At 42.3% G+C, this 17,007-nt stretch overlaps 1 protein-coding gene across 2 annotated transcripts in view; it reads left to right on the forward strand.

Annotated features, from left to right (window-relative positions):
• LOC136649750 (hemicentin-1-like) overlaps positions 1–17,007 on the forward strand; it is a 180,377-nt gene that overhangs the window by 55,295 nt on the left and 108,075 nt on the right. For both annotated transcript variants that reach the window (XM_066626612.1, XM_066626614.1), the window contains exons 25-32: positions 3,287–3,565; positions 5,174–5,455; positions 6,041–6,149; positions 7,138–7,307; positions 8,357–8,511; positions 9,871–9,994; positions 11,211–11,312; positions 13,850–14,026. In XM_066626612.1, the coding sequence (XP_066482709.1) occupies positions 3,287–3,565; positions 5,174–5,455; positions 6,041–6,149; positions 7,138–7,307; positions 8,357–8,511; positions 9,871–9,994; positions 11,211–11,312; positions 13,850–14,026 (1,398 nt within the window). The remainder of the gene's footprint in view (positions 1–3,286; positions 3,566–5,173; positions 5,456–6,040; positions 6,150–7,137; positions 7,308–8,356; positions 8,512–9,870; positions 9,995–11,210; positions 11,313–13,849; positions 14,027–17,007) is intronic.

The following is a 17,007-nucleotide window of genomic DNA, read 5'->3' on the forward strand; positions in this document are numbered from 1 at the left end:
TAAACTGACACTGTTGTCTCCGCAGGCCACTGCCAGGATCAGCACTGTCTTGCCCAGGTACTTACATCTTAGGCCAGCCTAATCATCCTCCTCCGTTATTTGAAGCTTCCTTTCTTGTCTGTTAATTACCTTTTTTTCTCCTCTCCTGTCTGGAAGTCTCTGGGGTTATACCTGCAGTTGCATTCACATTTAATTATCTTTAGTCTACTTGTAGTATCTTAGTGTGATTATATGAGTTAGACATACAGCGTAGATTTGGTCAACTTGGCCATAAATTGAATTTATGTGTGATGCAAAAGTGAGATCATGCCTTCCCATCCTGCTCACCATGTACACCTTTCCTGCCTCCCAAGCCCTGTGGATGTCCATGCATAAGGGCAAGGTTTGTATATGGTCTATGTATGTCAGATACAATGTGCTTGTACTTCATGTCATTCACATGTCAATCACATGTAGATTATTGATCACGTGGTTCAGGCCTACACATGCATTGCCCCCCCCCCCGCCAATGTTATGTGCATGCATGAATGTCCAGTAGGTGCAGCAGTCAGAGCCGGAAAGCATGGCTTTTATCTCGCTTCTATTTGTTTCCGCACTGTCCAATGAACACTCGAGACAACGGATATGGGAGAAAGGGCCACTTTATTTCACATTAGCAAGAGAAAAAGGAGGAAGAGGGCTGGGTCTCGTGCCCTTTTAAAAGGTCCGCCGTAGCTGCCAGACCCAGCCCCCTTCCCCTCCCCCTTGGGGAGGGACTCTCGTGTCCCGGCCAGGCCAAACAAACTCCGATCACCTCTTTAATTGGGCGATCGGGATTCTACTTACAGAAAATGTTATGTGAGTTAACTCAAAGGCAGATAGTTCAAGATATTGTTAAATTTTTTCTTTTTTGGGTGGAGTAGAAAGCAGTCTTGAAAGAAATGTTTAAACATGCCTGAAGAAGGCCAAATTGGTAAGGCAATTTTTAAAATTGAACCAGTTGGTCTCAGAACAGTTTCAAACTTCAAGGGGGTCTTTTTCAGGCAGAATTTTGCTGGAAGCAAAGTTTTACCTTAATTCTATACTGAAGTATAGCGTAGAGGGAATTAGCAGACATGCCGAACAAGCTAGGGCACAGATTGTGAGGATAGTACAAGGCAGGAAGATTGGTAGAAAAGAACAATGAGGATTTGTTTGGGAGTTATTATTTTTGTCTAGCCTTTACAAAAGCCAGGCCAAGCAACTTGAATCTCATATAGTAACTGAGACTGGAGAAGTTTGAAGGATGGCTGGAATACTTAAGATAAGGTCATTAGTGTCGTGGTCTTAAAGGCTAATTTGGAGTGCAGAGAGAACAAAGGCAGAAGGGCGGAAAAAAGGGGAAATATGTCTGTGGAATGAAAGTTCTAAGGATTCAAAATAAAACAGGATAGAGGGTGTAGGTTTGAACAGGGGTGGTATAGTCGATTACTTTTTCCAGCATCTTTGAAACCCAAATGCAGACAGTTCAGAGAGTGGGTGTGAGACCTAGACAAAAAAGAATCTTAATTTAGTCTGCTGTTGAGCTGTCTAACTTCTTAAAGGAAAGCAGAAGAAATAAAGAGATTCTACTTTGGAGCATGTGTGTGTACTCTTTGAATTGGTCTTGCTATCACCGTTGCTGTTATATATCAGTTTCATTTTAATGAAATTGAAAGAAAGTGTTTAAGTTCAGAAGTTTGGGAAACACCGCTTGCAGGGGCAGGGAGAAAGCAGCGACACAACCTCCAGGATTGCACTACTGCCAGAGAAAGAGGATTTTTTTCACTTACGACTATGCCAGCCTCCAGGGGGTGTGGAGAACAGGGCCTAGGAGAGGGGGCTAAAGGGGGTAATTTGTACCTGGGCCCAGGGTCAGAAAGGGGGTCCAGGAGCCAAAGGAGGGGGCCCAGAAAGTTCTTGGGGTCTGACATTTTCCTATCTTACCTGAACTCACTGCCAGCGCATAATGCTGGGGCGCAACCATGCATGCAGTATTAACTGCTGCTGCAAGCCATACGCACCAGGCCCAGGAAAGCATCCATGACCCTCCTTGACACAGTGTCAAATCTGGGAGGAAACTGGCCTGCTACAGTAGCTCTTTGGCTTGTGGATCCCATAACCATGAAGGAGTGTATAGAAGCTCAGGGACCCAGCTGTGCAGCTACAGTTGCTGCAGAAGTTCATTTTGATCCTAAAGTTCATTTTGAGCCTAAATGTGGTGATGCTAGTTTTCTGCAATGGATTTTCTACATATCAAAGATTTTAGAGAGACTTAGGAGCGTGTTTGGTTTTCCGTACTACTTTATCTAGCTGCCAATGCCACATGGTCAGGTAGACCTACGCTCTTCATCAAGCAGCCTAGTAGACCTGAGCTGTAAAGACTATTGTGGCTGTCAGCGCCCTCCCCTGTCCTATTTTGCCCCTCGTTCTGCCTGCCCCCATTGCCCCCCTTCCCCCTTGGGATGGGGCCCAGAGGAAACTTTGAACCATCTGCTAAAATTCCTCTCATAGGCCTTGGTGGAGAACCCCACACCCCCCAAGGTGTACATTGACGTGTGTGCACGTTATTTCCAATAGCAGTCAAGCGACTCATTTAGTGTTTGCTTGTTGTAGGGGTGTGTGTGGTGTCTTTTGTAAGCATCTGTAAATGATTAATTTACGTATGTTGTTGTTGGCTAGAAAAGTATATAACCTACTGTCTCCAGAGTAAGCAAAATTATTTTGCGTATTAAGGCATATTGAAGCCAGTAGGGTGTTGAAGTGATGCTTGCAATTCTCAAGGCAAGAGATAAATCTTCTGGGTAAGACACATTAGGTTTCAGGCATTCTCCCAAGCCAATCAGGGCCCAGTTAGATATATGATTTTGCAGCACCATCACTCTGTTCATCCAAGTTGAGCTGTTTAAATTTAAATTCTGTTTTAGCCCGTTTTTTTTTTTTTGCATCAATCAGATAGGGAAATGTGTAAAGCCCAGCATATCTAAGCCTCATACATACTCATACATTTATAAGTTATGTTTAGTTTCTCCCTTTAGTACGCAGTCTCCATAAACAGTAGGCAATGTGTTCCGTTTTTTCTTGGGTACCACTACAGAAAGCAAACAGGATATCACATCACTGACAATTCTCTTATGTCAAAACATTTTGCTGGTGGTGTAGAAAAAATATAGTAATCTGCCCAAATAAGGAGCACTGTTTTGTTCTCTGGTATTTTTCCCCCTTAATATTTGCTCTTGTTTGCATCTTGGTTTTACAGTTTTCTCCCCTTTTGCTTTTTTGTTAACAGTTCCACCTGCTATAAAAGGAGGAAATATGACCACTGAGGTGTCATCATTGCTAAATAGTGTAATAAAACTGGAGTGTGAGACTAGAGGAATCCCTGCTCCTGCAATAACATGGTACAAAGATGGACGCCCAGTCGTTTCTAGTCCGCAAGCACTTTATTTGGAAAGGGGACAATTTCTTCAAATTCCTCGTGCTCAAGTCTCTGACTCTGCTAAGTATACCTGCCAGGCAACCAACATAGCTGGCACTGCTGAAAAAATATTCCAAGTGGATGTCTATGGTATGAAGAGATGGGTTGCATTACCTTTTTGAATTAACTATTAGTTTTGTAACATAACAAAAGTAGGATCAGTAAGCTGGTCTGTGCAACTTGACAATGATTGAGCCTGACCAAAATGACCTTGTGCTTTCTTGACTTTAGTTCCTTTATCTCCTGCACTTCTCTCAAACCTTGAGCTGGTTTAGAGTCATGCTGGAACAACTCTGAGGTGTATTGTATGAGGGTTTTTAAACCCTCATGATGAGCATGAGGTGTGTGAGGGTGATTTAAAACACAACATGTGAGGGAGGGAGAAGAATTACAGCCCAAATCTAAGGCTCCTTGTGCCTGGAGGAACATTGGCGCCAAAATGGCAACTGCTGTATCCCATGGGTGCTGGGAAACCGCCGGACGTCTCCTCACTTTTGTCCCCTTCCCCCAAGAAAAGCCCCAGGCACCACAATGGGGCTTTTCATGTCTGCGTTGGCTATTTTGCCAAGAGAACCTCAGGCCTTGCAGCCCAATGTAGAGGATTGGATCTGGCAGAGCACGGCTCCGCCGGTCCCACCTCCTCCCACCCTGGTTCCCCCTCCCTCCCCCTATCCTGGAATGCCTCCCCCCTGCCCCGAAAGACCTCACAGCTGCCCAGAGTTCTTACCTTCCTCTGGCCAGCACCGTCTGGCACTGGGCCCAATGCTGGCACTCGCTACTCTGAGGGTTTCATAAACGTTCTTTATGGCATGTTTACGACACTCATATGGCCCGTTAGGATTGGGCTATTGAACCCTTTTCTCACCCATGCTTTTCTTCGTGAAACTACTTCTCCATAGCCATTTTTTTTTCTCCGTTTAAATGAAATCTCTTCTAGTCTCAGAGCACCATTGGGAGAGAAACAGCCAGGTGATGCATTTATTTGTGTGTGGATGTGGGGGGTGGTGGTCTTTGTTCCCTCCATTTACCCATGTTGTACTTTTAGATCTTTACCAACATCATTCACATTTTATGTGAATTGGCTGGCAATCCAACTCTTACATGCTATTGGTTTGACGCTGTGACATTTAGTTTGTCCTTAAGCAGCACTACCCCCAGGGAAAAGGCCGAAGGAAAAAGCTCAGGGAAAAGCTTCAAGTAGAGAACCATCCCTGAAAGATCTTTGTGTTGATTGTTCTCACCTGAAATGACTTAGGGTGCAATCCTAACCCCTTATGTCAGTGCTTTCCAGCACTGGCAGTGCAGCTCTGAGGTAAGGGAACAAGCATTCCTTTACTTTGAGGAGGCCTCAGTGAGTGACACCCAACTGCAGGGTGCAGCACATGTCCCGTTGGCACCGCTATGCCAGGGCTGGAAAGCACTGACATAAGGGGTTGGGATTGCGCCCTTAGGATGCTAATATGGGAAAAATCAACAACAAATGCCAGTTGAACCAGTAGAAATGCTCATTATTTTGTAGTTAGCCAGATAATGGTGATCATTGAGAAAATACATAGCATAAAATGTGGATGACTACAAAATAACGTTCCCTCAAGGTTGAGTTGGGTGGGAAAGAAGCAGATAAGATTAATTTTAGTAATACATTTTCTGGCTTGAGTTAAATCACTCAGAAAATATGTCTTTCTTCCTCTCCTCCAGTTCCTCCAGTTATTGAGGGAGACTCTGAAATAGTCCAGAACAGACAAGTGGTTGCTGGCAGTTCGCTGGTGTTGGAATGTAATGCTGCTGGCAACCCACCTCCCCTGCTGACTTGGCTAAAGGATGGGGTTCCTGTGAAAGCAAGCGACAATCTCCACATTGTGTTTGGTGGAAGGAAACTGGAGATCTTGAATGCTGGGGAGGCTGACCATGGCCAGTATGTATGTGTGGCTACCAGCATAGCAGGAGAAAAGGAAATAAAATACAATGTGGAAATTCTGGGTGCGTGAAAACAGAGGATTTATGTTGTTCTTTTTCTTTCATATACATTACCAAATCAATATTTCTACAAATAAAAAGTGAAACATTGGCATAGAGTAGACGGGATAATATTTTTTCCTGCCTCTAGTCTACAGTAAAAGTGTAACAAACCATTCCTGGCATTTTGTGTGCGCGCGTGAATGTTGCCATTGACAAAATGGACTCCAGTGGGCAATTTGGCTGGGTTTTGTCTACAACTCCCTGGAACTGGATTATCATAAATCAAACCTACTTATAGGGTTGTCAGATGCTGAAATTGGTTTTCCCAGTTTCTTATGTAAAGAGTATGTGCCAGGGGAACTGAGGTTTGGGAATCAGCTAGTTTAGAATTTTGAGGGTGGTGAAATTATGCAGCTTTGAAAAACTAGTGCTAGCTTTTATGCTTTAGTATTGCCTGTTCAGTCTGTAAATAAATGGATTCAGGCACTGTAAGTCTTGACATTGAGACACTCTGTAGAGCATGCCCCAAACTTCTTTCAAGAAAAGGATTGGGTTTTGAATTCTGGCAATATTTGGTTATTCTTCTTATGTTGACTTCCTTTCTAGTTCCACCAAATGTGGAAGGAAGTTCTGAATCTACAGGCCATATTGTGATTCTTCACAGCCCGCTAGAGTTGGACTGTCCAGCAACAGGAACACCTCCGCCGACAATCACGTAAGGGTCTGGAGGACAATTTTTCAAAAATGTATTTAAAAGACCCATTAGTTGTTTGAAATGTGATTAGGTTAAATGCAGATCTGATTATAGGCGAAACAAAATGGAAGTGTTAGAACCTTATTAGTGACCTTTTGCTTCCTTTAGGACAGCCATTTTCAACCACTGTGCCATGGCACATAGGCGTGCCATGAATGGTCCTCAGGTGTGCCATGAAAATTTGGGAGTCATTTATTAGTGGGCCACTGGGGGATGCAAGCCCCCCACGGGCAGCACAGTGTACCTTGTCAATGGTCCAAAACTTGTGGTGTGCCTTGACCATTTTAGTGCCCTGACAGTGTGCCGTGAGCTGAAAAAGGTTTAAAATCACAGCTGTAGGAGATATTGAGTAGGGGCTGTATTTTCCAATGCCTTTTTGCAAAAGGACTGGGTAAAGATAGCTTCAGGATGCAAGTCACAGATCCTGCCAAAATATCAACTGCCCCATTCTTCCAGCAGTTGTGAAATGTATGGTGCATCTTGCACTTTCAAAGATTTTTCTTTTCTTTTTTTCTTTTTCTTTCTTTACCATGGTCTAGAAAGCTAGCAACTGAAAGGGAACATTAGTTTGAATCTAGTACAACAGAAGTGTGAAGGGCATGTAGGCTAAGCAAAAGTAACGTTTCCCCATGGGGCAGGAACCTGGAATTTTCAGTCAAGTGCTAGTGTTGACCAAACACTTATACAAATCTAGCCAAATGGGAAACTTTTCATGATTCCTGCCATTCACAGGATTGAGGTAATGTACCTGTATCCCCTTCTGTGCTTGAAGAGTCTTTGAAGCCAAACACATGCACTCTAGGGTAGCTCACCTAAAATCCTAAAGTTCTCAATTCAAGCCTGGGGGCTCTTCAGTATGCAAATCAATTAACAGATGTTGTATGTTTTATGGCCTTGTGATCCCCCAGTGTATACCAGGCATTTTACAAATCTGTTTTCCATTCACTAGATGGTTGAAAAACGGCCAATCTATCGAAGGGGGATCTGGATATAAGATCTTACTGAATGGACGCAAGCTCCTCATCTCACAAGCGGAAGTATCAGACACTGGCCATTATCAATGTATAGCTACAAACAAGGCTGGCGATCACAAAAAGGAATTCAAAGTGACTGTACATGGTGTGTAATTTCTCCAGGAAGGAAAAGGATGAGATTTTTTGAGCTATTTGTTTAGCAAATATCCTTAAATAGTTGATTTGCTGAATTTCAGGATTTTGCATTGCACTAAGAAGGTTTGGGTTGTTTTATCAAACAAACATAGTGCAGCTTGTTACATGAAATACATGGGTGCAATCAAAAATGGCAAGTATATTTTTTTCCTGCTCCCTTCCCATAACATGTAGGTAGAGGGTGAGAGAAAACGAGGGCAACAAAATAAAAACATATAACACACTTTCTGCACTTCTCATTTTTGTAAAACAAACAAGAAATGAAATGTAAAAAACAAACACTCTTTTATTTATGTATTATTTAATGGGGGGGTGGTGTACCACCTACCTCAACTCCCTAGTACACTTTTAAAGTGATTATAATTATAATGTAAAATTTGAAAAAAAAAACAACAACCCACATAATACCACTTTCTGCACTTCTAACTTTCGGAAAACACAAAATATGTGAAAAAATAAAACAGTTTTCTCCCACCTCTACATAGAGGACAAGCTGCCTGTGTCTTTATAGGATTCGGTCGAGTTTCCCCATTAGTGGCAGCCAATGATGTGGAGCAGGAACAGGCAAACACACAACACTGTGATTATTTATTTAAGGGTTTTGTACTTGTCCTTTTCACCAGAAAATGGTGCCAACATGGCTTACAATAAAACTATTCAGATAAAGCACAATAAATAAGAAAACAATAGAATAAAAGCAATAAAACACAATAAAATTGCTAGAATGTGCCATTGTCTGTTTTAGTATGGGGATTAAAATACCCAGTTGTCATTTTCTGTGGCAGCTGAATGTTTAATGTATCACTGGAGTTGGCCCATCATTAAAAGACATTCTTTTTCAGTGGCTCCTTCTGAATACATCCAGGTATATAGCAGCTGGATACCACACAAGTTCTGATTTGAATGAGTGATTAGTTTAGCATGTTAATGAATCTTTTTTTAAAAAAAAAAAATTACAGTTGTGTAACTCCTTCACAAATTCTGTACTGATTTTTGCAGTCCCTCCAACAATCAAATCAACTGGGCCTTCTGAAAGATCTGTGGTGCTACACAAACCACTAACCCTGCAGTGCATTGCAAATGGCATACCCATTCCTTCTATTACATGGTTAAAAGACAGGAGGCCTGTAAACACAGCTAGAGAAAACATCAGAGTAAGTACCAAGCTTCAAATAATCCACCATTTAAAGACGGACATTTGTTACCATGTTGACATGAGGGATTCAGTGATAGGTAAGGTATTGGGATTGAATTTTATTTCTCAATGAAATGACTTAAGTTTCCAAATCACATGGAACTCTTCTGCTGCATTTAAAACAACTTTCTCAGATTTATATACACAGGGAAACCATTACTGGTGTAAATATTTGCAGACACTTTAGGTAATAGTCTCCTTTTTAAATGTATATAATACATTTTGTAGAATAACTTAAAAATGATGCACCACCAATACTATTAAATTGAAAACTTGCTATTGAGTTGTTCAATGATGAATCTGGTTGATAAGCTAGTATCTAATCTAAAGAGTGCGATCCTAACCAGCCGCGTGCCTGTGGAATGAGCACACGCACTGTCAAACATGCTGGAAAGCGTGTTGAAAAAGTGACAGGTGCTCGTGGTGCTAAGGCTTGCACTGGCCTGATAGTGCCAGATCCAAGTGGAACACCTGACAGAGAAGGTAAGCTCCGGTAGCAGCGGAGGGGGTCAGCAGGGAAAGAGCAGGATGGGGAGAATTTAATGGGGAAGGACAGGTGGGAGGGACCAGATTGGGTCTGGGAGGGTGGCAGGAACAGCAGCAGGGGCTACCACTGTATCCTATCCCCCTTCCTAGGTCTGATTTCCTAATACAGGGCTGCTTGGACTTGCACCCGTGATATTGCTGGAGCAAGCCTGAGTAGCCTCATAGCAGCTACTCAGGTGTTACCTGTGGGAGAGGACAAATGTCACCTTACCTTTGTGTGACCTCTAGCAGTCTCTCTTCCCGTGCTGGAAACAGTGAAAGCCATTTTGGCTCTGCTGCATTGCAGTGCAGAAAGTTAACTAGGATTGACCTGAACAAATCCTAATCTTTCTTCACGGAATTTGGAAGGGAGGGAAGCAAGGATCTACTGCAAGTAGTGACTGATAAGTCTGATCTAGGACTTGGAGATCCAGTTTTGATAATCAAGTGTCTCTGTCCCTGTAATAAAAGGGGCTGAAAGCCAAGAAAAATGCCCTAAATTGTCAAACTAGAGCACACCTTGCAATTATCTGCATTTATTCACTGTCTCATCATTCATCCTAACTGCTGAATTAGAATTTTGGTTGTAGAGTTTTAGATTTTTGAGCATTAAACAGTAATTCCTGGAATACTGTTGTGGCCTAGAAGGAAAATGGGATAGGACTTTTTGCAAATACATACTTTTTGCGTATGTATATTCTGTTGGAACTCTCAGCAGTTAATTAAGGATTGAATTAATCCTTTTGATGGTTTTCATGTTTGCTTTTATTTGTTGCTGCTGTTCTGGGTACAGCTGGAATCTTCAGGACGCATTCTGCAGATTGCTAGAGCCCTGATGGAAGATGCTGGCCGATATACCTGCGTAGCAACAAATGCAGCAGGAGAAGCCCAGCAGCACGTCCAGCTGCACGTGTATGGTAATGGCTTTTCTGACTTTGACTGGCAGCTGAATGTGCCCTGCTGATCATGATAACTGACCCCACGTCGCACACCCTTTTTTCTGCTCCTTCTTGTTTTTACAGACATTTCAGATGAGTGTGTTCCTAATGGAATAATTTTATTTATTTTTCACATTTTTGTACCACCCTTCCTCCAAGGAGTCCAGGGCAGTAAACATAGTTCCTCCCCTCCTCAATCCTGTGAGGTAGGTGAGATTGAGAGATAGTGACTGGCCCAAGGTCACCCAGGAAGCTTCAGGGCTGAGCGGGGATTTAAACCTGGATCTTCCAATTCTAAGTCCTACTCTCGAACCACTTCACCATCCTGGCTAATTTTTAGAGATTTTTCTGTTAATTCTTGTCATTTGTACAAGCACTGACTTTGTAGATGATGCACCAGAATTGTGTGAAGAAGATAATGAGTTGCACTTAATGAGTTGCACTTAAGTCAGATAATGAGTTGCACTTAAATAATGAGTTGCACAGATAATGAGTTAAGTGAAGAAGATAATGAGTTGCACTTAAGTCAGTTAGGGCTCAATCATAACCAACTTCCCAGCGAGGTAAGGGCAGTGCAGCTTCAAGGCAAGGGAACAAATATTCCCTTACCTTGAGGAGGCCTCCCTGACTGCCCCCCAACTGCAGGATACAATTAACCGCTTTGTGAACTTTTAGTTGAAAAGCGGTATATAAATACTGTTAATAATGATAATTTTGTACAGATTCAAGTTTTGATGTTTGCTGGACACAGGTTGTAGCAAGGAATCTTACTGGGCACAGATGCCCTTAATATAGGTGCAGATGTACCGATGCCTAATGAAGTAGTCAGTGACCTGCACGGCAGTGTAGGGGAGGAACAAGACTTTTGGAGAAGAAGGGTGTGGTTTAACAATTCATATATAATACACTGACGCTACTAGTTGAGCTTAATTCCATTATACAGGTTCTCAAAGTGTGTACTCTGACTGGAAACAGTCATGTTGAATTCTGTTCCATCAGATACTCTTGGTATGTTCTCAACCCATATTTCACACATTAGCCTTTTTTTGAGTCAGATAAATGTACCTTTGATGAGAGAACTTAATTTTTAAAAGTGCTGATCAACTCTAAAAATGCTAACAAGTCAGCTAAACTCAGAGAAGAGCCTGTATACTGTGCAGCTGAACCAGGGCCATAATTGTCCATTTCTTTGCAGAGCCACCAAGCTTGAAGGATGCAGGAAAAATGATAAATGAGACTGTGGTTGTGAACAATCCAATACAGCTAGAGTGTGAAGCATCTGGAAATCCTTTACCAGGTATGCACTCTCACAATGATCACATCTCATAAAGAAGATGGGGAAGATCAGGGATGTGCGGTCAGGGGGAGGCAGAGGAAGCAGAGCTTGTTCTGTCATATTTCAATGAAAATAGCCTCATGTGCCCGTTACTATATTAGAGCTTGTGGCAGCCAGAACTTAACCTCTGCTGTGATTGCACAGGTGGTGTGGCTTCTGGGTAGCCCCCAGATTGCTTTGTGTCGCCACAGCTAGTGCCTCCCCAACCATTCACTTCAGCACACATCACTGCCTAGCACGGTTGCACTTAAGTCAGTTAGGGCTCAGTCCTAACCAACTTTCCAGCGAAGTAAGGGCAGTGCGGCTTTGAGGCAAGGGAACAAATATTCCCTTACCTTGAGGAGGCCTCCCTGACTGCCCCCCAACTGCAGGATACAGCACGTGCCCCATTGGCACAGCTGTGTCAGTGCTGGAAAGTTGGTTAGGATTTGGGTCTTAGATTACTCCTCCATCTGATGTGTGGTATAGCTCACTTAATGCAAACCATCCACAGTGTGTTTCTTTTTGTTGTGGTGAAGCCCTTCAGGGTTTGATATTAGTTGGCTGAGCTGGTGTGGAAAGTGTGCAGATATTCCAACTTATCAGAAAGCAAACCTATCGTTATTTGCAGTCCTGCTTCTGTTGGAGAAGGGACAGTTGTGATTAAAGCCTCACATAGTTATTAGGAAGATAAGAAGTTTTGTAATGCATTCTGAAGATTAGGAAGAGTTTCCAGCAATTAGAGTAGCTAAGGGGCCCAGAGCCCAGAGGCAAGATGACAGAAAGAAGGATGCAGAGTAGGCAATGTATGCAGTCTGGCTGCATGTGAACATTTATCCTATCTTAAGCGTGCTGTTTTAACTGGGCTGGTTCCACCATGAATAGACTAGCAGAATCCCTTTTCCCCAGGAGCTTTTGTTCAGGAGCAGTTCATTTTAATTGTGGCCACTTCCTTGTGGCAAGAAACTATCCAGATTAAGTTTGCCAGCTAACTGTCTGATTTGCAAAAGGATGCTTCTTACTCACTGAAATCAAATACAGAGTTTGCAGGAATCAGCCAGAAAGGAAAGGAGAACTTTTAAAATGGCTTTCTTGATTGCCTTGGCAGAAGCTGTTGAACTGAATTTCCTTTGGAACATCCTCTGTCGACTCCTGTTCCTTATCATCCTTTCTCACTCTGTAAATGCAGAAACAGCTTTACATGAAGAGCTTGTTTACATATGTACCATCACTTGGTTACTCAACAGTTGATGACTTGCAGCTGAATTTGTGCATAGACATGATAGCATTTTGTCAGTGATGTTTCATCTGTAATGTCTCCTCACATGTGCAAGTGATCACTTCATGCTGCACTCATCAAGTGATATATACTACAAATCCTTCTCTCTCTCTTGTGTGTGTGGTATGTGTGTAAGTGAAAGCTGCTCTGAATATTGCACTGCTCCTTCAAGTTGAGAGCAAAGAAGAATTTTCATATGGTGTGAGTTTAGCTGGTATCTTGAAATTATCCCATGTAAGTAGTGTAAGCTGTCTTATGAATGGAATTCCTCAGTATCTGTGTGAGGGAATGAGCAAGTGGCTCAATGAAGATAATGTAGGAAGCTTCCTTGGACCAAGATAGATCATTGGTCCATCTAGCTAGCTCACTGTGGCCTAAATTTAAGATAGAGGTATTTCTCAGATGTATCTAGAGATGCCAGGGATTGAACCTGGGGTCATGGTGCATGTAAAGCAGGTGCTCTGCCTTTATGGTCCAAAGACTGCCTGAATAGACTCATGAGCCATTTGTCCTTGATCTTGTTTGTGTCTCAAAAGTGAGATAGAATTCCTTTTTGCCATTGTCTACTTTCTTCTCCAGTATAGGGCCAAACTAGATCATGATGCTTTGACCCTACATATTTTTTTAAAAGTTTAAATACTGTAGCGGCTGTAGGGGCTGCAATCTGAATTGGGACTGTCACAGAAATACCAGGGGTTTTATCCCTTTGCCTACGCTTAAGTTCTTACCCACATGCTCGCTCCTCGCATGCTGTTTGCCTCAAGACAGAAACTCTCATTGGCACTAATGGAAGAGTCCCTTCCTGAGCCTCATGGGCCCTGCAATATGAATCAAGACAGCAACATAGGCAAAGGGCTAAAACATCCTCCTTCCCCCTGCCATTGTCCCAATCCAGATTGCATCTCCCAAAGCTGCTTATAAAATTTTTAATGCAGCAAAAATGAAACCAAATTGCATGATTAATGTCTCACCTGGTTTGCCTTAAGAGTAGTGTAAGGGGGAACATTTTAATGTTTTCCTCATGGGCTGTCTGACTACATGATACAGAATCCCATAAAGTGTCTGTTTTACATCTGGGCTGCTATAATAACATGAGTGACATTTGAATAAAAGGTGACCAGACTTTTATGGTTTATTGTACTTCCCCTCCCCCAACATTTTTTTTTTTTTGGCATGCATTCATACAAAGTCCCTGATATTACATCTCCCGCATCCTGCACTCTCTTATTTCACTTTGCAGTTATCACATGGTACAAAGACAACCAGCTTCTTACCAACACTGTCAGAATCACTTTCTTGAATAGAGGGCAAGTTATACAGATTGATGGCACCCAGATTTCTGACACTGGTATTTATAAATGTGTCGTGGCTAACGCAGCAGGAGGAGCTGAACTGTTCTACAGTCTTCAGGTTCATGGTAAATATTGCCTCTCATAAAAAAAAAAAAAAAAGACAGCTTTGGGGGAAAACTGGTTTCTGTATTTCATCTGCTCTTTTCAAGTTTTATTGTAAGCACTTAATACCTTCCAGGTACTTGTTGAAATGATTTCCCATGGGGTTTTGGGGAAAAAGCAGAATACTCAGTTTTGTAGAGCTGACATAATTCAAAATGGGAAACCATTCAGTGCAGAAGTGTGTGCTCAACAGCACTGTGCAATGTTGTCCTGGCTGGAAGACAGATCTCAGTGTTGCTCTTTCAAGAAACTGAGATGCTATGTCTTTCATTGCTAATATGATTTCAGTTTAATAGTCTTCAATGTTTTTCAGAAATTTCCTTTAACCCCAACAAAGAATATGGGACTCAAGTTTTTAATTTCCATGTTTTTCTTAAATTCCTTGTCTTGTTTTCTTCTGTTTTCTCCTTGGCTTTTTCCCATTCTGTTAATGGAATGGGCACACTAGTACAGTGGTACCTCGCATAACAAATGCCCCGCGCAGCGAAAAACTCGCAGAACGAAAGCGTTTTGCGAAGTTTGGTAACTCGCACAACGAATTTTTATGACCGGTGCTTCGAAAGACAAATTTTTTTTTTTGTTTTGTTTTGGTTTGACTTAAGGGGCGGATCTTCATGTCAGTTTATGATCCCATTCACCCTAGTAAGGGGTGGATCTTCATGTCAGTTTATGATCCCGTTCACCCTAGTAAGGGGCGGATCTTCATGTCAGTTTATGATCCCGTTCACCCTAGTAAGGGGCGGATCTTCATGTCAGTTTATGATCCCGTTCACCCTAGTAAGGGGCGGATCTTTATGTAAGTAAGTCCCATTGTGCTTGCTCCCAGGAAAGTTTGCACAGGATTACAGCCTTCAAACTCCCCACTCAACATCCCCCCCATCGCTCATTCACCCTCTCACTGCCCCATTTCCTTCACGTTTCCCCCCATGATCATGGCAAAAGCAAGCAATTGAGTGCAGCTGCTCTGTCCTCCCCAGCTTAGAGCACAATCCTGTGCGTGTCTCCTCAGAAGTAAGTCCCATTGTGCTTACTCCCAGGAAAGTGTGCACAGGATTACAGCCTTCAAGCTCCCCACTCAGCATCCCCCCTTTTTGAAATCCTCTGTACAGTATGTATGCCTTTAAAGAGCACTTAATAAACACTTTGTAAACCAAATTTGACTTTGTTCTGACTTTTCTTGCCCATAGGAATGCATTAATTAAATTTCAATGCATTCCTATGGGAAAACGCGCTTCGCAAAACGAAAAACTCGCATAACAAAAGGACTCGCGGAACGGATTAATTTCGTTATGCGAGGCACCACTGTATTTATTCTTGCTCTCTGCTATTGGTGATTGGGTGAGGATAATGCATTGTTTTCACCATGCTCCATGAAACACCATAGTTTCTGTTCTACTTCCTGGTTTTGTTACAAGGATGATTGCTTTGTTTCAATCCCCCTTATCTTTATTACAAAACTTCTTTGTTTTTAAATTTTCTGGGTGAATTTGCAGTAAGTTCAGTATTAATCTGTAGTAGAATTGTGTGTGTATTTTACAAAAAATGTTTTTATACAGCACTGGAAAAATTAGGCTATGAATCAGACTATTTTTATGGAATCAGTGTAGTGCTTTTAAGTGCTGATTCTCTTTTATTGACTAGAGCAGTGTTTCTCAAACTGTGGGTTGGGACCCACTAGATGGGTCACGAGCCAATTTCAGGTGGGTCCCCATTCATTTCAATATTTTATTTTTTAATGTATTAGACTTGATGCTACCATAGGATGTGACTGCATTTGAGGAAATGTTACAGATCTGTACTTTTAACAGGCTACTATGTATATACTTTTAACAGTGATAGTAAAAGGGACACTCTTGGGTAAGTGTGGGTAGAATTGCAGCCTAGGATTGTTAAAATTTTCCTGCTTGATGATATCACTTCTGGTGGGTCCTGACAGATTCTCATTCTAAAAAGTGAGTCCCGGTGCTAAAAGTCTGCAAACCACTGAACTAGAGGGGATAGCAACTGTTCCTATTACTTCTAGATATATATTTCTTTCCAGGAACTGTTTGCTGGTGTCTCTTTTGAGATTGTGAGCCCCTGAGATAGGAACCGATATTTTCATTTACCTTACTTTGTAATTGAGTTGGAGAACATTTGTGCTGAAAAGTGGTATCTAAATCTCCCCCCCTCCCCGTACTTGCTTATGTTTCATTGCATTCTTATGTTGGAATTTGGCATGTTGACTTGCGAAGGCTACATTCTCCCAGTGAACTAAATAGAAACTGTATGAAGTTACTTTTAGCATTAATTGACTAATAATGACCCTAAGCAATACATTTCCTTGGGGACTGCTGATGGCCGGAGATTCAGCCAACAGCAATTAACTCCACCCAGTCATTAATTGCTTGGAAATGTTTGGTGCCAAGAATATTATCCGCAGTTTTAAGCCAGAAAAAAGAACAAATTTTTCCCAAATACTTGGAGTAAGATTTTTTTAAAGGGAAATGAAATTGATGTGCTGTTGCCAGCGTGATGTCTGTCATATCCTAGGCTTATCAAGCACAAAGGGGGGACACATCAGGACCCAGGCAACTCACCCAGTAATGTCTCTAGAGTAATGTAAAGAAACCCTGATCCATCAATCATAAAATGGCAACCTGATGTTAGTATAATGTCAGCCTGATATCAGGCCAACATCAGCCTGACATGCAGGGAGCCAGTCACCACACCTACCCATCTCCAATGCTGGTGGCCAGAGAAGTACCCTCAGGTTTAACTATGCTGGGGGTGGGAGTGCGTGCAGGGCCAATGAGCAACCATCACCACCATCCATGAGGAGATGCCCTTACACATGTTCACAGAGATGACAGAGGTATGCCACTGTACCCTCCCCCGGCCCTTACAAGAGCAACTGTGTTGTAAGCAACAAAGGGACAGAAACCAAGAACTGCTAGGAATCCCA

The sequence above is a fragment of the Tiliqua scincoides genome, chromosome 4, assembly GCF_035046505.1.
Source record: "Tiliqua scincoides isolate rTilSci1 chromosome 4, rTilSci1.hap2, whole genome shotgun sequence".
Classification (NCBI taxonomy): domain Eukaryota; kingdom Metazoa; phylum Chordata; class Lepidosauria; order Squamata; family Scincidae; genus Tiliqua; species Tiliqua scincoides.